The sequence below is a fragment of the Gobius niger genome (genome assembly GCF_951799975.1).
Source record: "Gobius niger genome assembly, chromosome: 2".
NCBI lineage: Eukaryota > Metazoa > Chordata > Actinopteri > Gobiiformes > Gobiidae > Gobius > Gobius niger.
Genome location: NC_136853.1, coordinates 24,428,222 through 24,452,039, shown reverse-complemented (window position 1 = coordinate 24,452,039; position 23,818 = coordinate 24,428,222). Strand labels below are relative to the sequence as shown.

Genomic DNA, 23,818 nt, shown 5'->3' with positions numbered 1-23,818 from the left:
CACCTATTGGGAAGATTAATTCTGTGATACTTTATTCATTGTTTTTAGCACCATACTCATTTCCTCACAAATATGATCTACAAGCAGTTTACATCCTTCATTTCATCTTACCTTTTAAGCACCTGTCTCCGTGTTCTATAGTCAGTGCTTATGCTGCTCTGATAGAGCTCAGCGCAACATAAAATATATCGTGTCCACAACAGGATAAAAAATTCGAGATCAAAAAATTATACCGCGATAACGATACGCGATGAGATATGGCCCGACCCTAGTATCTGGTTTCATGTTCCTTTTAAGACTAATTTTGTTTTACTGCATTCTAAGTGACGAACGTGCAAACATGTTCAACTTGTACAATTAAAAACCTAGTATGAAATAAAAAGTCAAGTTAGTAACAATTTACAAGTCTGCATTGTTTCCCTGAGTCCAGGCATAAATAAATATAATTTAAATTGCGCTCCTCTCGATCCCGAATCGTTCCAAACTTTCTAAATGTGTAGCAGCCTTTAAATTAAAATGATCAATTGTTTAGAATTTTATGAGATTCCTAAATGATTGCATTATGATCATTTATGCATGTATTAATTGCACCCAAAACAAGAATCTTGTTGCTTCCTGGAAGCAAATCCAGCAAATGTGCCCAAATCCAGTGAAATTACCTGTGCATGTCATTCTGACTGGACGACACCACTCCTACATTGGCCACAGACAGGATCTCTTTGTTGATGGCCAGGCACGAGGTGTTTGCTGTTGCCATGGTAATTGTTGCCGAGGTCTCATTCATTCCCAGAAGTTTACCTGCACAACATTGAAAATGTTTACAAAAATAGCAACATTTGGTTGACTAGTAAATGTGTTTAAATCTGTAGAATTATCTACAGGATGGGCCCGTCACCAGGCAGAGGAAACACTGAGGAATATCAGAGGGCAATGGAAATGAAACACAAAGGCTTATCAAGAGGAAAAAGCTCAACACAAGATGGGGGGGCCTCCTTTGATAATGCAAATTTGTTTCAAAGACCAAAGAAAATGGACCAGTTCCTATTTGTGTCATGAAAAAATGAATGAAGATAAATATACAAGTTGGGCTGCAATGAAAAAGGTCAAAGGCAATTAAATAACAACCAGTTAAATGCACGAAGGAATTAACTTCACTCACACATAATAGAGCAGTCTTTTGTGTGCAGGAAAAGCAGGTTCTAACAAGCATGTTGCTGTTCTCCGTTTAATCCTCAATGCGAATTCTTTTCAGCCAAGCTCCAAAAGCAGCAAATAAAGAATAATGAAGGCAGATGCAGCATTCAGCCTGCACTTAGAGCACCCTGATGGACTCTCAGCTCACTAAAGAAATCTACAGGTGTGTGCAGCAAACACTTCACAGCTTCAGAAGAGGCTTTCAATGCCATTCAAGACAACCGGCTGGAAACCAAATACATGTAAATGTAAATAGTGAAATAACCGATTGACACAATCAGTAGAGCTGGTAAAAGCAACAATAACTTCCTAGAGTAACAACTGTCTCGTCTCCTTTATTCCTATGGGGAGTTAGAAATATGTATTTATATTGAAATACTACATTGTAAAAAAATGCACACAGGATGTAAACGTGTCACTAGAAGGGACTTGTTCACCCCGTAAATGGTGTTTCAGTGTTGGCGCAATTGTTTTCTTTCACTACACTGACATCAGCACAATGAGAAAACGCTTATGATTATTTAGCGCATAAATAAGACACTGATGCTTACTTTGCTCCAGGCAGAAATCCTCCTCCGTCAGGGTACTAGGCGTGAGCAGCTCTCCAACCGCGGGCTGGATGGAGACGCTGAACTGGTCTGATTTGGTGCTGGGGAGTGAACATAGTAAAGATCAGTAACTCAGCAGCGGCACTTTAGTAGTGTTTGTGTTACAGTGGGGAAGGAAAGGGATCACCTAAACGTTTTACATTCTGCACTGAATTTCAAACATGTGAAACAATTTTATGTTACATAAAATGATCAATATAGTATTTTATCGATAGTGCAGCAAAGCACAATTGAAAAGGGAAAAATATTAAAACATTTCAAAATATAAAAAATGGGCTGAGAAATGTATCCGATTTACGCAAAAACAAAGTTCTAAAATGAATGTGCTAAAATATATTCATTGAAGTGAGAAAATTCCTGCTCCGCCATGAACATGACGGGGCTGCTGATCTCTGCTGAGCTGTGGGCGGCTGTCGTGAAACCACCAAGTAAAGACTAGAGCTGATATCGCGCACCTCTATGTCCTCTTGTGGTGCGCGCCTGCGCGATGGCTGTCACGTGTCTTTCCATGCGCTTCACGCCACGACTGGCACGCGTGTCTCTCCGTGCTGTTCACAACATGCACTGAACGCTGACAGAGGAAGAAAGTGTCTGATGCGCCGCTGAAATCCTCCACAATTTCAGCGACATGAATGAAACGTGTCACTCTGCACCAGATGGAAGTCTGTAAACTCATGGCCTGGTCACGCTCCCCATAAAGGGGACTTGGACTCAGGCAATGAGCATACGCGGCCAGGGACGGCTCCACAGAGAGGGAACAGTGCATTTAGCTACAGAGATGTTTCTGCCTTTTTCATTGCCAAAGTACATTTTGTGACTTCATAGCCATTTCATAATGCAAAAAAAGCTATTTATTCAATGATTTAGAAAACATCAAGTCCTTTAAAATAAAATGAAAGCTTTGTATCCATTTTACAGACTTCTTTGCAGGGCCATAAGTGAAGCCATGATCAGGAAGTGAAATCAGTGCAGCTGCACTGGGGCCCAGAGACGCACAAGCACAAAGATGCCACAGCAATATTTTTACAGTCTTCATAATCCTACCTGCTAACTTCACTTCTACTTGGCCAAACCTCACGCCACTGCTTGTTTGAATAGACTTTTTACGATAATAATTTTGCTTTAAAATGTGTGGTTAATGTTTCAGATGCCTTGGGTTTCTCAAGTATTTTAAATGTGTGGGAAATAGCGATAGATCAAAGGTCATATTGATTTCAGAAAAATACCCTCCCATAATGTTGTTTATCATATATTGTCATATATTGTGAAGTTTATCTTTGGGATTTGTGAGCCCCAATTCTGACTAACTGCATGTCCCAAAACTTTTTTTAAATGATCTGAAATAAGCAATGGTGCCAGTGAGTTTATTCCTGGATGCACCAGTGTCCTATTGAGCCCAGATCAATTGTAGCCACTTTCTCATCAGAAAGTGGAGAAACATTGATTACGAGAGGTTTAATTTAAAACTATTTGAAATGTAAAGAAAAAGTTCAATAAATTACTTACAATGAAAATGAAAAACTGAACAGATTGACAGTTAAATGAATGTCTTCATCGCAACTTACCACAACTGGAAGTTGGCCGCTTGCGTAGAGTCACTGAAGTCAATACCCATGGAAACTGTCACAGCGGCCCCTGGCTCCAGCCGCTCTGAGAGAAAAACAAAAGAAAAGCGGAAGAATGAGTGACAAGGGCAGTGTGTGGAGAGAGGGGAGGGAGGGCTGATGGAGGGATGCAGCAGAGTGGAACAGACAAGCATCCAGACCACTTGTGTTTTCTACTTCACAAAGCAAGGCCACCACTTGTGAGAAATCTATCCTTCAATCTCATCCCCTGCATCTGCAGATGCATGGAAAAACACATGAAGGACTAGCATATCTCCAAAAGAACAGCTTGTCAAAGAGCATGTCAAGCATGACACAGACAAAAAATGAGGATAAGACAGAGTTAGCAAAAGTCAGAGCGACAGAGTGGACAGCGGTTGGTGAAGTCATACACATAAAATGCAAAAGACAGACGGTCAGCCATTGAGCCCCATTCATAGTAATGAGCCCATGTGGCCTGTGAAATTAACATGGCGCACATTGCTCCTCCTACAGAGCCTGTTCTTTAAAAATGGCAAAAAGGCGGGAAGCCCCCCACTCACGGGGCAGACCGGCTACAAGCATGAGCCTGTCAATCAAAGCTTAGGCTTCAACGTTTTAATCCTGCTGCACAAAAACCAGGATGGTTAAAAATATGACACCCAGCCCAACGTTGTCACACGGGTCACAGCATTTTTTTTTAGACAAAAAGCTGGAGCCAGGCTTTTGAGCAGTGCTCGGGAAATGTAGAGACTCCATTTGAATGCTGTTTCCTAGGAGTCTTTTGGAGTTACCCCAGGCCACCAGGGGGTGGTATTACAGCAACGTCAGCGCCCGTCATGAGGATCAAAGGTAAGTGCTTTCCTCACCCATTTAGTAAAGTACACATTTGGGATGAGCCTAAACAGAGAACATCTTATTATCCCTCTACAGCTGGTGCTCTCTAAAGACTCAGAGCTCCCGGAAATTCAGCTATCCAGGCAGGTTGCATATAATGTAAACAGAAATTTCATTGAAAAACACTTTTTCAATGAAAAAAGGTTGCATATAATGTAAACAGAGAAATTTCATTGAAAAACACTTTTTCAATGCAAAAAAATAAAGATCACTGTGATATTTCAACTTATATGATCCACATATACACAAAACATTTAACAATATTCACAAGCGTTAGCCAAATCACGTTAATTGTCCGTGAAAGTAAATATTACGCTGACTAAAAAGACAAAGGGAGAGAGGGATATTGTACATTGTGCCACAACCCAATTACACAACTCAAACTTGACTGCTAAAGCGGCGCTCGCCTGCAGCTCGCTTTGCCCGTTAGCCTGCTAGCTTCTTCTTCGTGATTCTATAAGTGTGTATTGCACCTCTGGGTCGGAGCAGGGAAAGTTGCAGGCATGATTTATTAAGGTAAACAAGTTACTTAGTACTTCTTTAATGCTGTGAATGAAACACATGACTCATCACTGCAGTGTGTTTTTGATGGCTCTATTATAAGACAGCCATGGTTAGTATTTGCAGTGTCTCACCTTAATTTACCTCTTTCAGACGGTCAGTGAACACATGATCCTTATAGCTTTGTCACACTGCAACAATGAGACCAAACTTATTTTTAACTCTGTTACCTTCTGTCTCTGTTATGCACTTGTTGGGAAGTTTGCTTTATGGTGTTGTCAGTGATGTTTTTATTTTATTAAGTTCAGGTTAGCTCTACATCAGTGCCACATCTAGCTTTAGTCATTAACATAAGTCAATTCAAAGTGATTCACAGTTAAATAAAATCATGTCTCAGTTAAAAACATAAAATCAAGACTATAAGACTATTAACTAGACTAGATTATTTATTTGTTATGATCTGACATTTAGTGAAGCCAGCATGTTTGAGATTTATGTTGCTATTCTTGCTGTGTGAGAGCTTGAGAGGGCGGACACCGGAAATGGAAGCCGCCGCGTTGAAAGGAATGATGGGATGTATGATTGTAATACATATAGGCCAAAATTTTTTGACTTAACTTAATTTTTTTCCACAGTTTTGTAGAGTCATATACTAGTCATTCCTGGGCCGTTTTGAGCAAGATAAAAACTGTCGAGGTGGGTAGGGTCAGCTTTGGGCTCTAGGCTCAGCCCCAGGGAGAGGCTAGAAGAGAGAGAAAAGCCTGTGCCGTTCACTTCGCTTGGAAGTCACGTGGTCTTGCGAAAGAGGGGCTTTAAAGTTAGTTCCAAAGAATCCATTCATTCTCATGACAACCAGGGAAGATATCCCAAAAAGTTATTTAATTCTCTCAGAATTAAATAACTTAGAAGTTAAATTTCATCACGATTCAGACTGGGGCCCAATCTCAATTCTCCCCCTTTGCCCTTACCCTCCATTTTGCACGTTCACAAGAGACGAAGGGGTGTCCCAATTCTATTTTGCAGTGAGGCGCGGGGCAAAGGGAGCTTTTTCAGATAAACCTTTCAAACGGAGGGGTAGGTGGAGTTTGACAAACCCCGGAAACAAGCTGGCGAAATGAATTCACTTCATTTATTAAGTTGTAGAAGTCTTTGCTTTTGTCATGACTCGCGGGTTTCTGTGCCTCGCTGCTGTGGCTGATGTCTCCCTGCCCAAGCTCCGGGTCCAACCGGAGTCTGCCACTCTCTGTCCCCACTCTGAGCGCACTGGCAGCTATGCGAGCTCGATGAGCTTCATGCTCCATCTGTGTGTGTTGACGGGCTGCAGCCACAGTGACTCGCCGGCAGAAGCAGCAACACACGGACAGAGGGAAGGAGAATGTGGCCGCTAGATGAAGCAAAGATAGATGTAAATCTGTAGGATTTGGGCTGGGGGCAGCGATGGCAAAGGCTGGATCCCCCAGGGTTTGGTGCGTTCGAGAATTGAGATTGGGCTTTAGAATTATTATGTTACATTATGCTAGGAAGAGGCCATGACCCAACTTTATGATTTTAGTCACCTGACCTCCTGTGTCTAACATGCACCTTCTTAAAGGAGCCACAGCAGAAAATGTTTAAACAATACAGCAAACAGTGCCCTCATGTGGACAATCTCAATGAGGTTCTCCTGGTGAAATAAAAATAAAAAAAACATAGCAGAAACAGATTATAATTCTGATAATAAATTAGCATACATGTAGCTGAATCAGCGTTACAAGACCATTAGGCGTGAGAGGGGAAACCTGGCCCCTCATCAAACTTAAATATAAATAAAAGTCAATCGTTTGTTTCCATTTTATGCTGTTATCGTTTAGATACTCATGATTCTTTTATTGGTCAGATCTGAGGTCAGCCTGACCATAATAAAGATCCAAAATGGCTAAAAATGGGGTCAAACGTTTGAAATATCTTAAAAAGTGCACCAGCATAATGAAATCTTTATAGCACAAAACAGCACAGACGTAACAAACATTAAAGCCTTATGGCTTCCACGCACGTCCTCCACTGAGGCAGGCGCGCGTGTCAATGACGTACGCCAACACACACTACAAACAAAAACACTTTATGCTGTAAAAAAAAAAGTTTGTGCTGTTAAACAATTTATAAACTTTAAATGTAAATTGAAGTTTAAATGGCACCCGGGACCAATCTCCAGATGTCCATAGATGGACATTTCCAACAATCTGAGCAAGTCAGTGACTCTCTCCCTTTTATATTTTACTGTTAACTGTTTCATGTCACGTCACACGTTTTTAATGTGTATTTAGTGTGAACTGTATTTCCAAATATTGCAGAATTGATTTTAATCGATGTCTCGATTGATGCATTTGGCAAATTGGTCTAATTTTGTCCAAATCCATACAAAAAATAAAAGAGACTGAGATGGCCCTGAACACTTAAGCTTATGCCAATTTAAAAAATAAAGGAAAATCTATTTAAATTTTTTTTTTCAAAGCTGAAAAGGCACCACTTCAGAATAGTCTTCCATCTGTCCGCTCGTATTCCTTGTAACTTCTATAGCTGAAGCCAGCTGCTCACAGCAGCCAGGCACGATCGATCCAAATTACCTACTGTTTGGATGCCTCAATGCCCAATCAATCCCCTACCATTGACAATTTTAATGTGCTCCACCCCACACCACTTGTGTGTGTGCGCCTGAAGGATAATCTTAAGGGACTGCCATTTTCAGTTCTATACCGAACATAAACAGCGTGACATGAAATATGAAAATATAGTGTGCTTAGCTGAATCAATCGCAATGAACAGGGATTAGCTGAAGTCATAAAAACGGCATTCAGGTTTATAGGAATAGAACTGGGCCATTTAACTCAAAAATAGAAAACAGCCATGGAAAATTCCTGATACCCAAATAATCATATTGCTTGAGGCGGGAATATATTTTAGAAATATAGATTTCACAAAGCTCCTTAATAGTATTGAGTGACTGTACAGTCTGCACGAAGATCTACTAAAAAAGAAAGTTAACCGAGGAATGAATTGTTCTCTTCTTTTAATGTTGCTACATTGTTAGATATACTTTAAAAAATACTAATTGTATCTAATATGTGAGACTCACCAATAGTGTTAAAGCAGTGTATGTTGAGACTTGCAGGGATGCGGTCTCCTATGTGGATCTCTTCCAGGCTGTAGTCCGAGCAGTTGGTCAGTGTGACCTGCACAGCAACCATACACGGCTGGTACAAGCAGGGCTGCCGGGGGAAATGGTACTTGGCTGCCAGACCCTTTCCTGACATATGGTGGAGGAGATCATAGGTTTTCACCGGGCTGAAGGATGAGGTGGTAACCTGAGAGCACAATAACGGAACAAAATCAGCTTAACCTCAGCATAATGATGGTTTCATTTCACTTTTGCATTATTTTTGTTTGTTTATGTGGTTGGAAAATGCATTTTACATGAGACAATGCAAAAATAAACCACATCTGTTGTCCCACACTCACAAGCACAGACTCAGAAGTGGATAAAGACACGCGTTGACATGCATGAGCCTCATCTGTGTTCATTAACATGCACTGTCCCGGCCAAATAAAATATTAACAATAAACAAAAACAATGAACTGTGCACAGAGCAGGGCGGAGACAGATTAATGTCTTTCATTTATGCAATGCACTTTGTCCAATAAACAGTGTTTGGCCTTAAGCTACTTCTTTCAGGCCCAGGTGCAGATGCCCAATTCCGGTCTTTGTCCATGGTAGAAGTGAAGTAAAAATATTTACTGCAATACAGAGAAATAAAAAACGACATAAATTGGAAAGTGGGCCTTGTTGGGTAAAATGTAGCATTCAAAGCCAATATAAAAGAAGTAGTTGTTTCAAACAATGACGGACAGAAAAGTTATGTTAAATCTAACACTTGTATCAAACATCAAGCATTAAAAAAAACACTGCCCACTGCTAATAAACTAGGAGGCGTACCCACATATTTTAAACTACAAACTCTGCCATGTATGAATCATGTGAGTGCTAAAAGCGTGATCCTACTGTGATTGACAGGATACGCTAACAAGTGATTAACATCTTCAGAAAAAGAAGGGACTTGACATCTACAGAGAAAATGATAATGATCAAAAAGAAAAAAACAATAAATACATTTCTTTTTTATATATATTTTTTCCTATGCATTTTTGTTTTGTTGGGAATGGGTCTTTGGGAAGGGTATGTCTGCTGATTTAATGAAAACACTTAATTGGTATTTATGACTTTACACATGTCCCTCTCAGGACTTTCTCCTCTAATATCACGATATAGGGAAAGACTGACATTATCTTGACACTGACAATGTCTGTGTGTGTCTCGATGAATGGCAATATTTGGGTCCGTTGGTGCAGATGTGCTTCTGTCAGTCTACCCCAGGGAAAACTGACTGCATGCGTACAGTAGTTTACCATCACCGTGTGGGGAGTGAATAGAGAAAAAACTGTGTGAAGCGCTTTGGGTGACTTGTGTCATATGATAATAAGCTTTCATTCCATTCCATGGTCCTGAAGACGGTGCATGTGTGAATTAGGCTTATGTGAGCAACAACTAAAATCAAACTTCTCCTCTAAACCCCCACCTGAACCAAGCACATTTTCTCCAGTTTGGCTTTATTCAAATCTAAAAACTTCTCGATGCCTAAAGGCCAGTGTAACGCCTCGTTTGAAAGACCTGCATAACTGATCCAAACTTTTTTGTCACATTGTCGTCGGGTTTTTTGTTTTTGTCATGTTTTTGTCTCTTTATTATCGTCTTTTTTGTAGTTTGTCTCTTTTTCATCAGTTTTCATTGCATTTTTGTGGCTTTTTGTGGCTTCTTTGTCTTTTTGTCACGTTTTCGTCACTCTTTAGTCGTGTTTCTGTCACTCTTTTGTCACGTTGTCGTCTTTGTTTTGACGCTTTTTTTTTTTTCAAGAAGCTTCGATGTGAGAAATGCCGAACTGAACAAAATGTGCCCAGTTAAGGTGGGGGTTAAGAGGTTAAACATTTAAAGGAATACTCAAGCTGTTCACCTCCATGCCTCCATATGACAGGCATTTGTCGTCAGTTCTATTGGTGGCGCAGTGGCTGAATGGTTAGCACTCAGCAAGAAGGTTGAATCCCCTGACCATGTGGGCTTTTCTGTGTTGAGGTTGCATGTCTCTCTCCCCGTGTCTAGGTGCACATCATGTGATTCCTCCAGATTCTGACGATTAGCCTGGCTCCACATCTGGAGAAAGGTCCCACGCGGCTGACCCCCGCTTCTCCCAGGTTCGAGTAGTGGGTCAAATGCAGAGGACAAATTTCCCTACAGGAACTAATCAAATACACCTCAACCTTAACCTTAAAAATTGACAACCGGTTTGACATTCAGAAGCCGTTATTTGTTTCTACCGTGGAATGCTATGCTGCTCTCACAGGCGCCCGTCACGCCACCTCCAGACTGAAAATTTATAGGGTCACTTTTGGATGTGTCAAAGCAGTCTGTGTCAATAAAGCTGGCTGTAATATTTGCCGCGGCAACACACCACAAATACCTTACTGACAGACACATCCTGCTTCAAGGTCCTTGTCTGACGCCGTGGCCTGGACTGGTGCGAGGCAACAGCAGGAGGACAGCTCTTCAAACTACTTATTATCACCAATTTAACACAGTGGACAGTTAAAGGCTGACACCAGTGCTCGCCCTGGCCCCCTCCATCCATTGTTGTCCTGCTACACAACACGGGCGCGTTAACACTTCAAGAGTAAATAAGGGAAGATGAGGGATGTAACCTTGACTTCTTTGACAGACTGCCTTTCTTTCTCAGCCTGCGATTCTCCATCCCGGACAGACACGGGCGAGGTGACGATAAGGCAGGAAGTTGATTGAGAGGCTCCATTATGCATCAACTTAAAGGAAGCTCTTGGTGATGGATGACACAGACACCAGTCACCTTCAGAGCCTGGACGCTACGTTCCCAGCATCCTCTCTGGCAAATGACCTGAAAATCCCGCTGACATATCCAAAAAACGGGGGCTAAGCACAGACGGGCAAGCCTCGTGTCGTGTGCATAACAGGGCCAATTTAAGAGAAGCGGGAGGGTTTAGCAATATGTGGGTCGCGGCATATTGAAAAATCCATTTCAGTTTTTCTGTACCGCCCGCCCTCAACTCTTGACAGCAGCTTTTCATTATGCCTTACAACTGTTGTGAAGATTAAAATGAGGGACATGTGTTTGACTTTTAGACCTAATTGTTCCTTTCATTCTGCAGATGACAATTAACTGAGGGGAGCCAAAAAGACCTTGACAAGCAAATTGAATTTAGCGAATGCTACTATTCCATCCAGAGCTACTTAAATGTCACAAGAACTCCCTCCAGTACGTGTAACCGAAGGCTGCTCATTTATACCAATATCCCTTTCAAATTAGGCAGCCCAAGAATAATTGAATATTACATTTAATTTAAAAACATTGGATTTTAAAGTAGAATGACCTTAAAGACAAGTGCCCTTCAAGCATCGTAAAACCCTACATGCATGACACGCATAAATACAACGCGTAGGGAAGGTTTTATGCACATACAGACAATAATGCACTTTTTAACAAGGACTTAAAGCAGTACTAAGTAACTTGTTTACCTTAATAAATCCTTTACATAGTCCCTCTGGGGGTAATACAAGTGTTGATGGGATGATGGGGGGGGGGGGGTCTTTCATCTCCCCCTGGTGTCTCTGGCCTGAAAACCACGAGTGCAACTTTGCTGCCTCCGGGTCGGATTCACCAGTACACACTAATGGAATCACGAAAAAGAAGCTAACATGCTAACGAGCAAAGCTAACTGTGGGCTAGCACCACCTAAACAGTATTTACAGCCAAGATTGAGTGAAAACAATTATCTCCATTGTGTAATTGGATGTACAACATCTCTCTCTCCCTTTGTTTTTTCTGTCAGCATAGTTGTTACTCTCGTGGACAATTAATGAGTTAAAAAAAAAAAACCGCAAAATGCCATGACAGCTGCAGTGGCACTTATGGCCTCTAGGGGCACGAGTTACTTAGTACTTCTTTAAACTGTACTGGGAACAACTGTTGATTTGGACAGAATTGAAAATAGGAGGCTGTCAGTGTAGGAGAGGACAGAAGCAGCAATAAAACAAAACAAAAAGCCCCCCAGCTATTTCCTTAAAGGCATTTATTGCTATTTAAGAGGCAATCTCCACAGTTTGAGTGGCAGCACGAGGTTCGGAGGGCAGAGGCGGCTATATTGGCCGCTCACCAGATCCTCCTGCTGATGCATAATTAGACATGAACCCCGGAGCGCCTGCATCGGGGAGGTCAGGAGGGTGTGAGGAAGGCGCAGTGGAAGGAGGAGGGTGAAGCGGGCGCCCGTCTGATGGACACCAAATGAACAAATTATGATGGCCCCCTCTGGGTGTGATGGGGTCAAACGCCCTGCGCCCGGCCGCTGACAGTTCAATTTCCCCCCAACGCAGCGCTATTCGCCGACTGCTAATTATGAATGAAAAGTTATCAGGCTGAGCCACCTCGCTGCACATACGGACAACGGGCGGAAGGGGTTTGGCGTGGGAGGGAGAGCAGGGGGGGATTTAAAAAGCATTTGTGAGAGATCCTAATGTCAAAATGTTATTAGAGAGAGCGGTAGCATGCAGAAGCTGAGGAGGAGTCAGAAGAGGAGCTGGGTCAAAGACAGTGACCGGGTTAATCTAAATGCCTTTGATAACCATGCAGTAATTCTCTAAAAGGGCCTGAGCGCTCAGCTGAGACAGACTCGCTGCCTCCGCGGGCAGATTGGAGAGAAATAGCAATGACACTGGGGCCAGTGCGTGTGGATGTGTGTGTGTGTGCTTGTGGAATATGCCTGGGCCCTAGAAATAAAGGGGAGGGGCATGTGTGAATAAAGGTGAGGTTATTTACCCTTGTCTATGAATCCCAATGCCCATCATGTATTTATGCATAGAACTGACTCTAAATCAGATGTTGATGTGCAAAAAGTTCCCTGTTCTAATCTGCATTTCTATTCTCTATTACTCCCTGGCCTTCACCTGAGAAGGGGAGAATGACTAACAAGACCGGTGCCGGGTAAACACCGGACTGTCAGCAGCTGTCAATCATTCTGACTGACAGGCAGCCACAACTGATAACACTTTAAAACATAGACCAACCGCAAAAGCAAAGCCGTCCACCATCCCTCACTGACCAGGAGTATGCCCCCACTTGCACCCTCCTTTTGTTGTTTCTCCCTTCAGGGGTAGTAACTTATTATGAAGTTAAGACCCAAAATGAACTAATAAAATAGATATATAATGTAAAGACAACCCGGGCACTCTTCTGCTGAATGTCAGGACATTCATTCAAAAATATGAACAACACATATACAAGAAACATGTACAACAGGCAAGGATGAATGAGAATGAGTTTGAGAGTGGATGGAGTCGATGGATGCAAACTATCCCATGGCTACAATCTGGTGCTCATTAACATGCACTGTCCCAACAAATAAACCAAATCATTGCTATTACACTCCAGGAATCTAGTTGATGATAATTGCCGTCAAATGTTATGACAACAGTCACAATATAGGATTTCAGTTTCAGATACAAGTTCACAGTGTGGACATATTGAAATATGAACTGCTAAAGCTGATACCATCCATCCATCCATCCATCCATTATTTCCCTGCTTTATCTGGAATTTCTCTATCTCTAGACTTCGCTATCCACGCACTCCCAGGCCAGCTCAGAGACATAATGATAATATAGTCATAATAACTATTGCATAATGAGCTTAACAATGTCAAGTCTTTTCTGAGGCACAAAATAGACACGGCAACAACATAAAAAATATATAGTGTGGACAATTTGCTCTCGGGGGGGGAGACAGAAGACCAAATTCATACAGTCTGAGCAGAGAAAGGAGCCGTCATACTAAGAAAGGTCAACCATCAGATATACACAAAAGTGAGACACAAGGGACACAGGCGCTGACAGAAAAAGATGGGAAGTGACAGAGCGGGCGAGAGATGAGAGAAACTGAGCAGAAGGACTTATGGATGACACACAAATGGAGTTCAAGGAAGAGCAACAGACAGTGAACAGGACGACATATAAGAGATATAGGAAACAAGCAGGGCAATTGCACTATAGTCCAGCTATAAATATAACTAGCTAGAACAGGTCAATATTGAGTATCTGCTCCAGAAATGTGACACAAGGGACAGTGGCTCATTTCACCATCTACTGAGCGGCTACAGCAGACCATCAGTGTCGGGCCATCAGTGCGCCAGAAGAAGAAAGAAGTTGTTGGAGGAAATATTGTTCTGTGGCAGATAAACTGGAGGACTGACCTGCACGGCTGAGGGGACATTGGAGAGAGACAGGCCCTCTAGGTCTGAAAGGAGACTCTGGGAGACCACTGAAGGCTTTGATGTATTTATGGACGTTTGGGAGACTAAGAGAAAACAAATAATACATTTGAGGGGTTTTTCTCATTTGTTGCACCATTTCGTCAAAAAATAAAAAAAGCCAAAAACTCACAGTCATCTAGGTCTAGTAAAGATGCTTCCTTCTTGGGCTTCACTTGTACCTAAAATAATTGGTAGAATGATTAGTGCAATGCTAATGTTAAATAACAGTATGACATTTAATCCAAGGTAGCCGTTTAGATTAAACAATGAGCTGACAAAGTCTTTTTTTATAATAAACACATCATGAAATAGCTTTCTCTTGTCATGGGTTGACTGTGAACATTCCTTGAGATAAAAAGCATAATAAACGGATTACCAGAGGTGGGTAGTACTCTGTTACAGTTTATCAAATACATGTACTTTTTTTGGAGTAGGTTTAATCACACAATACTTATTATTTTTTTGTATCTGACTAGAGGGGGGAAAAGTGTTTTATTTCAGAGTACCGTATTTTACGGACTTTTTAGAAGACTTATGTATTCTTCATTATGCATTTTCTGGCTGGTGCGACTTATACTCTGGAGCAACTTATAGTCCTTAAAATATGGTATATTATGCTTACTACTGCACTCCAGTAGTATCTTCACCAAAAACCTTTTCACTTTTACTTGAGCAATGATTTGTGTCACTGCTTTTTGCTTCTACTTATTATTATGCTAAAGTAATATCTCTAACTTGAGTAAATACTTTGGCTACTCTACCCACCACTGCACATTACACACAAGGGGATGTTTCTCATAACATGTGTCCTCATAACCACATGTGGCCATACTCAATGATCAACGGCAAAATCTCACTTTGGGCCTTTAGCAGCAAGCCAGGAAACGAGATCAGAGGAAAAAACAAAATGAAGTTAGGAGCTGTGTCACTGTATCAAAACAATGGATCGACCATTGATTTTGGCAATAGAGGCAAAGCTCTGGCTTCTATGTGTAAATGGTTTGAATCATGGCAAGAGATATGTTACAATCTCACTAAAAAAGTGTCATTTTATTTGATGCGAGTGAACGACATGATGATGGTTAAGTTTTACGCCAGATACACTGTACGTTAGCCTGGCTAATGCCAGACTAAAATCACAAGTGATATTTAGTCTGGGGACCACCAATTAATTTTCTCATAGGAGAGGTGTGGTTTACGATCGTCCATAGCCGTTTATTGGGCGATACGAATGTCTATCATGCGTCTGCACGTGGCCACAGCCAATCGTATCATCGTATGAGATGACGTATGACGTACCCGCTGTAAACTTTCGAGCTAAACTATTTAGAACAAGGTCTAAAGCTTGTTTGAAAAATACCATCGCGTCTGCTGCTGTCATGTTGGATCCGTAAATAAACGTTGTTTTTTTTAAATCCGTAAATAAACCACAAGCTTCCGTATATGGAATAGCGCGTCATCATCTTGCCGTTCCTCCTCGTTCTCTGATTGGTTCCCAAATCCATGCGAAAATTTCGGCCATGGTCCCCAGGCTGCTGTGCAGTTCGAAATGATTCGAGCGCACACAGCAGCCTGGCGTTAGCCAGGTTAACTGTACGTATCAACTAAGGCTGAGCGAGCAAATACTTCCATCTATGCCACTGTCTATTACAGAACCAATTAAATACTAAATGGATGTTGAGAACAATCTGGCAAAACAATTAGAACATATGTATGTATGTATGTATGCATGTATAGAAATACTAAATGGATGTTATATATGTGTTTTGCTTTGTTTTTTAAAACATAGGCTTACCTTGGATTTGGATGTAACATTATTTGTTTTGATTGGTGCCGGTTTCATTTCTTCATCCGAAGAGTGCCCCGTATCAGATTCTGAGCCTGAGGAGCTTTCCTCTGTGGAGCTGCTGGATACATTCCCATTTTCATCAGAATCACTGAGATACATTACATTTATGATTCATTGTACATATTAAGACTCCACATGGATGATCAAAAAAGTAGAATTCATTATTACGTTTTGCATGAATGTAAGGGGATGGCAAAAGAACACTGTGTGTGTACTTAATTTAGTGCTGCACAAAACAAAAAAATTCTACCATCTTTCTCCTCTCTCTTTGACTTGCTTTGTCCCTCTTCAATTTGTTCCCATAATGAGTGTTTACTCCTCCTGCAATTCACAGCCGTTAAATTAATGAGGGGAATTGTGACGGTAACTGGCTTCTTAACTTGGGTGATGATGAAAAGCCAGTATTAATTTGGCCTACAGATTTCATTTGCTCCGAACAGGAAAAAGTGATATAAATCACTGTGGTCCTGATTAGGCCCTGCCTGAAATGACTGGGCCGTAATGAGGGCATTATGCTGTGTTTGTTGTGGAAGCACTGGGGTGAGCTGCCTCATTATGAAGAGTGTGTGAGTGTTTGAGCACTGGGGTGAGCTGAGTAATTATATTCTCTAATGGAGAGAACAGGGTCAGCCGACGGCCTGTCACACAGAAAAAACAGGTACATTCAGTGTGTGTTTGTGTGCCCATCAGCAAATGAAGTTGAGTGTGTACGAAACTAAATTTGCCAGTGTGTAAGAGTGTGTGAGCATATTCAGTAGTAATGACTCAAATCTCATTTGCTGCTAACACTAGCCTGTTAAATGGCCAATCAAAAGTCATTATCCATTAGCCATGTAAATGTGGGTTACATTACTGGAGAAAATTCTCTCTGATTATCTGCTAATGGAACTTACACCAGGGAAAGCAGCACAGATTTGTGAGGTCAGATGGTCAGCTATGTGAATGCAGCCTGTATGCAACTTTCAATTGTAAAGGCATTTGTTTAGTAATAAATATCATATGATGCGATAAAATGATGGTGGCTCAGGTTCAAGCTATTCAAAGCACTTTTACACAGGCAACATTGATGAAGTGTTCTGCCCAAAGACACAACAACTGTATGAGCACAGACAATATGACGGGACTTGCACTCATAGAATAAAAGGGGGGGCTGACTTTGAGAGAGGAAGGGGAAGGAAAATCATATTTGTATCGTGCTTTTCACGTGACCCAAATCGCTTCACGCAAAGGACGGGGATTTATCATTTACTCCACAGTCGGGGGCAGTAAGGTATACAGTTTGCACATCAGTGCCAACGACTCGCTCCCGGCTTCCCCTTCAGGTACTAACTAGGCCCTGCTTAGCTTGTCGGGATAGGGCATTCACAAGGCGGTATTGGGAAGAAGAGGGACTGGATCAAATATGCAGAATTACTCAATTGTGGGGAAATGAAAAAAAAAATGAAATGCTTGTGGCGCTGTAAAGGCAAATTAAGCATATTGGCCATTTAAAAGACAAATATTAGAGTAAGTAGATGGTTAGCTTTTACTTAGTTGCTTACCCCTCAGTAGCAGCTTCTTTTCTTTTAGACTTTTGTTTATGTTTTGGCTCAGAGTCAGTTTCGCTGGAAATTGCTTCAGATTCACTCGAAGTCTTTTCCGAGGCACTGGAACTCTTGTCAGACTCTTTGCTGCTGTCTTCTGCGCTTTCATCATCCGACTCTGTATAAAAAACAAATCATCAGTTTCTTCATTAATTAAATGCAAGGAGCATTAGAGTGACATTATGTAGGTGTAAAAGCTGAAAAACGACTTGACACATTAACACTTGATAAAAACACCTTCGCTGCTGCTGCTGCTGCTGTCTTCAGAACTGCTGCTCTCAGATCCATCTTCATCTCTGTCCTCTTCTTCATCAGAGTAAAACTTTTCCGACTTGAGTTGCTTTGACTTTCCAGCCTTTGGCACCCATTCATTCACCTAAAGAGATGGTCAGCAAAGCACATACTCATATGTTTAAGATAAGTGATAAGTGGCTCTGGATGCAGCCAAAGTGGGGATAGAAAGCAGACTTACAGGCTCAATGATCTCCACGTTTCTTACAGATGCATCCGGGGCTACGGCAGGCCAGTCACACAGCTCCTGATACCCAGTCGCTTTAATGTTGAGGCTGTGAGAAAGAGTGCCAAGCTGGTATCTCTCTCGGTCTGAAACAAAGATGATGGTAATGAAACAGCTAGAGCTCAAGAGTAGCTTTATAATGATGGTCCAAAGGGACGTCAAATGAGACCCAGGGCTGTGCAGGTAATCCAAGTAATAATGTCAGTTTTGGACAATATATTTACTTGTTATAATGGGGGGAAAAAAGATCACTGTAAGGTAAGGTAATATGGAAATACATTTAAAAAAAATGCCAAAAATAAATCTTTCCTCCAAGCTCGGCTCCTCTACCAGAAATTATGGGGCGACGGTGGCACGGTTGGTAGAGCAGGTCGTCTCGTGATTGGAAGGTCGTGTGTTCGAATCCCAGCTCCCACAAATGCACACTGTCGTTGTGTCCTTGGGCAAGACACTTAACCCTACTTGCCTCCAGTGTCTACGTACATTGGTGTGTGAGAGAGTGAATGGGTGACTGGTTTCTTACTGTAAAGCGCTTTGGGCCTGATAAAAGGTAGAAAAGCGCTATATATAAGTTGAGTCCATTGACCATTTTTTTTACCATGTACAGTGGGTAAAAAAAGTATTTGGTCAGTTCTCCACAGACTTTATCGGATTTCGGCCAAATACTTTTTTCCCCCACTGTATGTATAATACCAGAGGTGGGTAGTACTCAGTCACATATACTCAAGCACATGTACTTTATGAAGTAATTGTACTTCTTAGAGCAGTTTTAGTTTTTACTTCTACTTGAGTAAAATTATAATGAATTATCTGTGCTCTTACTTGAGTCAAATTAAATGTAATCTCGTGCACCGTATTCTTCAGAATTGTTTTAGTTTTTCCTGTATTTTCAGCTACTTTCTTTGTAAATATCACTATTTCCACGTGACTTTTTGTTTGTTTCACAAACTCGTGTCAACTATTGTGAGAAGCTTGTGGAAGGAAATCCAAAACGTTTTAACCAAGTTATACAGTTTAAAGGCAATTCTACCAAATATTAATGAAATGTATGTATGTAATATAAAACCATGTAGAAAATGAAATCTCTCATTCTTCCGGCATTTAGCAAATAGAAATAATAAAAAAAAATCTAATTGACCTAAAAAAGTAAATTATTAATAATAATTCTGGTTTCATGTCAGACAGTCGGGAAAAAATGCAAATGTGTCTTTTTATAAAGTGCATGTAAACATCTGGGTCCCACTGTGTGTATAAGCACAAGAGAGTTAAGACTTCCAGAATTACCACGGACTCATCAACATTAATAGATAATATATTCACTAATCAATTAGCAAGTGAAATTACCTCTGGAGTACTTATCAATGACATCACTGACCATCTTCCTATTTTTAGTATTTTTAAACAATTACAAAATAATACAACCAAAATAAATGACTTCAAATTTGTAAGACATCGAACACCTGAAGCTATTGCTGCGCTCAAGGGTGACTTATGTGCCCAAACTTGGGAAGAAGTGTATGCAACTCCTGACCCTGATAAGGCATACAATGCCTTCCTATCTACCCTAATCCAACTGTATGACCAGCACTGTCCACAGAAAAAATATTATATTAAAAACAAAAACAGTCAGGATAAGCCATGGCTTACCAAGGGCATAGCTAAGGCCTGTAAAAGAAAACAACAACTCTATAGAGTACATCTAAAGAAAAGGACTAATCTAACTGAAGAAAGGTATAAAACGTATAAAAACAAGTTAACTCAAATAATAAGATTCAATAAAAAAGCATATTATCACAATTTGTTAGAGCAGAACAAGAGTGATATCCAAGGTACCTGGAAGGTATTGAATGGCCTTATCAGGAATGGGAGAAAAAAGGAAGAATATCCAAATTACTTCACAGTGAATAAATCAATTATTAGTGAAAAAAAGGATATTGCAAATACATTTAATAGTTTTTTTGTCAGTGTTGGGCCTAAGTTAGCCAATGAAATTGTGCAACCAAACAATGCAAAAGAATTTGAAGAAAGAAACGTAAAAAATAATCCTAGCTCACTTTTCATTAAAAGTGTTAGTGAGAGCGAAATCATTGAAATTGTACATTCCTTCAAAGCTAAGAGATCAACAGATGGATCTGACATAGATATGGTCCTCGTGAAAGAAATTATTGATTTTATTGTCACTCCTTTCATGCATATATGTAATCAGTCTTTTATAACCGGTATCTTCCCAAGTAAAATGAAAACCGCCAAAGTAATACCTATTTTTAAAAGTGGAGAAAAGCAACAGTTTACCAATTACAGACCGATCTCATTACTTTCGCAGTTTTCAAAAATATTAGAAAAGCTATTTGTCAGACGACTTGATAGCTTTGTAGACAAGCATAACCTGTTAAGTGAACATCAGTACGGTTTTAGATCCAATAGGTCCACTTCAATGGCAGTCACCGAACTAGTAGAAAAGATATCAACATCTATTGAGAACAGGGAGTATGCTGTTGGAGTATTTATTGACCTCAGCAAGGCCTTTGACACAATAGACCATTCATTGCTTTTAAATAAACTTGAAGGGTATGGTGTCAGGGGCCTAGCTCACACTTGGCTAAAAAGTTATCTAAGTGATCGAAATCAGTATGTACATATTAATAACATCAACTCAAAGGAGGAAAAAATAACCCACGGTGTTCCTCAGGGCTCCGTTTTGGGACCTAAATTATTTATCATGTACATTAATGAAATCGCTGAAGTCCTCAACAAATTACAATGTATCCTATTTGCTGATGATACCAGTCTGTTCTGTTCAGGAAAAGATCTCGAGCTGCTCTTAAATACAGTAGGAACTGAGCTCAAGATACTAAAAAAATGGTTTGATATAAATAAACTTTCCATAAATCTGCATAAAACTAAATATATTGTATTTGGAAACAAGGAAGTAAATAAACCGTGTCAACTCAAAATTGGGGAGGTAGAAATCGAAAGGGTGTATGTAACAAAGTTTTTGGGAATCAATATTGATGATAAGTTAAATTGGAAAGCGCACATAAATACACTAAAGACTAAAATTTCTAAAATTATTGCCATACTATGTAAAATTAAAACCTCTATGAATCAAAATGCATTATATATACTGTACAATTCCCTCATCCTTCCATACCTTAGCTATTGTGTGGAAATATGGGGGAATACCTATAAAACTAACATACAACCTATCTTTTTATTGCAAAAGAAAGCAATTAGAGTGATCAGCCATGCAGAATACTTGGCTCCAACAAATCCACTTTTTATCAGACTAAATATCCTAAAATTGCATGATCTTGTTGATGTTTACACAGCAGTTGTGATGTACAAAGCTCACAATCTCATGCTCCCTCAGAGTCTACAGGAGATGTTTCAAACTAGAGAATCTAGATACAACCTTAGAGGAACTGATCTGCTACAGAAACCTCTGGCGTACAGTAATACTAAGAGGAGGTGTTTATCAGTTAAAGGCGTTGATCTATGGAACGGTTTATCTGTTCAACTTAAGGGCTCCAAAACTATTAAAGCATTTAAGAAAATGTATAAATCAAACATGATAGAGAAGTATAGAACACTTGAATGAAAACCATTAGAAGAGAAGTCGATCGAGGATACATAGCATAATTTTTGTTTGTTGAAGTTTAAGTTTTGTGCTTAAGTGTTACCATCGTTGGTATTAAAGAAAGTGTAAAATGTGTCATCTTGGGACACAGAGTCACAGTTGTAAAAGGGGTTAGGCAGAATAAGTCTTGGCTTCAGCCTAAACCCCTTCGGTCAGGCATCATTTAGATTTAATTCTTAATGTATGTGTTTTTCTTATTGTATAATGTCTTAGATCTTTGGAAAACATGTGACATGTGATTTAAATGTTCATAATGACCGAAGAAAATAAATTAACTAAAAATTAACTAACTTCGTTTGCTATTTGCTACATCACTTTTTTCTTTAATTAACTTTAATGAGTGGGACAGGGCAGTTCCAGACCCCTTTAGTCAGGGACCAATTGTAGAAAGATTGAGTTTTTTTTCTTCATGCGCATGAAAAAGATTAGCATTAGCTGAGTAATTCACCCATCTGATTAGTCCTGCTAAGGGGGGTTGACCTTACTGCCCTTCAGAGAGAGACAGTCACACCTGAATAGTAAAACCAATATAGCACAGTATGCAAAAGAATAAAGACTGAGTGACAGAAAAGAAATAGGACCAATCACAGTCAAAAATAACTTGCATAATAAAAGGATTGAGAGGCAATTGGTGTGATGTAGCAAATGTGTAATTGTCTCATTTGAACATAATGTACCTTTAAAAGCAGATTCCAGGACTGGAGCTGGTTTTGAAGCGAGCAGGATTCGGCGGGCATACTTATTCAAAGCACTGCTTTTTTCACTGGGAACAATCAGCTGCCTGATGAAGCGTGTTCGGTCTCTAATATCGTAGTTTTGGTCATATTTGCCCAGGTTAAGGATGTACTGCGTCAGCAACTTAGTCTGAAAGATAAAAAAATGATGTTATTACCTAAACACAAGGAAGCAATGCAGTATCGTCTTAGGCGTTTGAAAAACAGCAGCCACAGAACCAGTAGCCTTTATTTATGTACGAGTCCAGACAATGACAGGAATCAGGTTACATTTTCCTCACATGTAATTTGTACCATTTCTATGCTAACATCAAATCACTGGGAGTGACAAATGTAATAAAGGCCTCAATTAGGAGGGAAAATGTGATCATAAACGAGCTCAGAGGCCACGATTGCCTAATGTGATTCAAAGTACTTCCTCGATTGCAGGCTGTAACACTTAGACAAGAGTATAAAGCTTTTGCATGCTAATTCTCATCTTTAGTTTATGATGATGATTGTGATGAAAAACACATTAAGCCATTTATCAAAAGTACGTCACCTGCTTGGAATTAGTCAAGTAGAGCTTGGCTGCAAGATTCACAGTTTGCAGCTTAACAATATCTTCTTCGGTGGTGAAAGCCTTTGCCATTTTGCGCAGCACATCGGGAGCAATTTTTGGAACCTTCTCACAGTACTCTCCAATCAACCAGAGGATGCTAGCACGAGCCATAGGAACCTGCAGAACAATTCAATGAAAAGTTAAGAAAATACTGATAGAAATTAAGTGACATTTCCAAAATACTGCATTCTGCTTCACCGTAATGTTGTCAAAAAGCTTCGCCATGTGCTTGATGATCTCACTGTGCTGAGACGGCTGTGTCTGCAATAACTTCTTGATCACCACCACACTCTCTGCGACGACGGTCTCTGAAAACATTAGACACATTCACAGACTGAAGTAAAGGGATTTGGGGACGACGGCAACATGCATGTATTTATTTTACCATCTCTGTTGGAAAGTAACAGCACTAATCCATTTAGACAAGTGTCTGCCACTTCAGATATGTTGGTGGCACATCTCCCAATGGCCTGAATGGTGGCTGCAGCAAACGCCTTGTCCTGACTCTTCACATAGGTCTGTACATTCAATATGCAGGGGAATTTCATACAACCGGTGAGAAAACGTGTTGTTAATAAATAAAGGATCAAGGAACATACCTGAAACTCCCTCAAAATGGTTGAAATGTTTGCCTCATTTGCAAGGTTGGTCAGAATTTCAAGCTAAAACAAAAAAAAAGAGAACACAGTATTGTATA

General features: G+C 40.4%; 1 protein-coding gene across 1 annotated transcript in view; it reads right to left on the bottom strand.

Moving 5' to 3' along the window:
• Positions 1 to 23,818, bottom strand: part of ap3b1a (adaptor related protein complex 3 subunit beta 1a) — a 39,948-nt gene that overhangs the window by 5,290 nt on the left and 10,840 nt on the right. The window contains exons 12-26 of the mRNA XM_079552125.1: positions 23,721 to 23,783; positions 23,507 to 23,639; positions 23,320 to 23,429; positions 23,062 to 23,238; positions 22,464 to 22,650; positions 18,105 to 18,235; positions 17,870 to 18,008; positions 17,591 to 17,750; positions 15,996 to 16,104; positions 14,331 to 14,379; positions 14,141 to 14,244; positions 7,896 to 8,124; positions 3,368 to 3,452; positions 1,746 to 1,843; positions 660 to 798 (exon numbers count right to left, since the gene is read on the bottom strand). Coding sequence (XP_079408251.1) covers positions 660 to 798; positions 1,746 to 1,843; positions 3,368 to 3,452; positions 7,896 to 8,124; positions 14,141 to 14,244; positions 14,331 to 14,379; positions 15,996 to 16,104; positions 17,591 to 17,750; positions 17,870 to 18,008; positions 18,105 to 18,235; positions 22,464 to 22,650; positions 23,062 to 23,238; positions 23,320 to 23,429; positions 23,507 to 23,639; positions 23,721 to 23,783 — 1,913 coding nt within the window. The remainder of the gene's footprint in view (positions 1 to 659; positions 799 to 1,745; positions 1,844 to 3,367; positions 3,453 to 7,895; positions 8,125 to 14,140; positions 14,245 to 14,330; positions 14,380 to 15,995; positions 16,105 to 17,590; positions 17,751 to 17,869; positions 18,009 to 18,104; positions 18,236 to 22,463; positions 22,651 to 23,061; positions 23,239 to 23,319; positions 23,430 to 23,506; positions 23,640 to 23,720; positions 23,784 to 23,818) is intronic.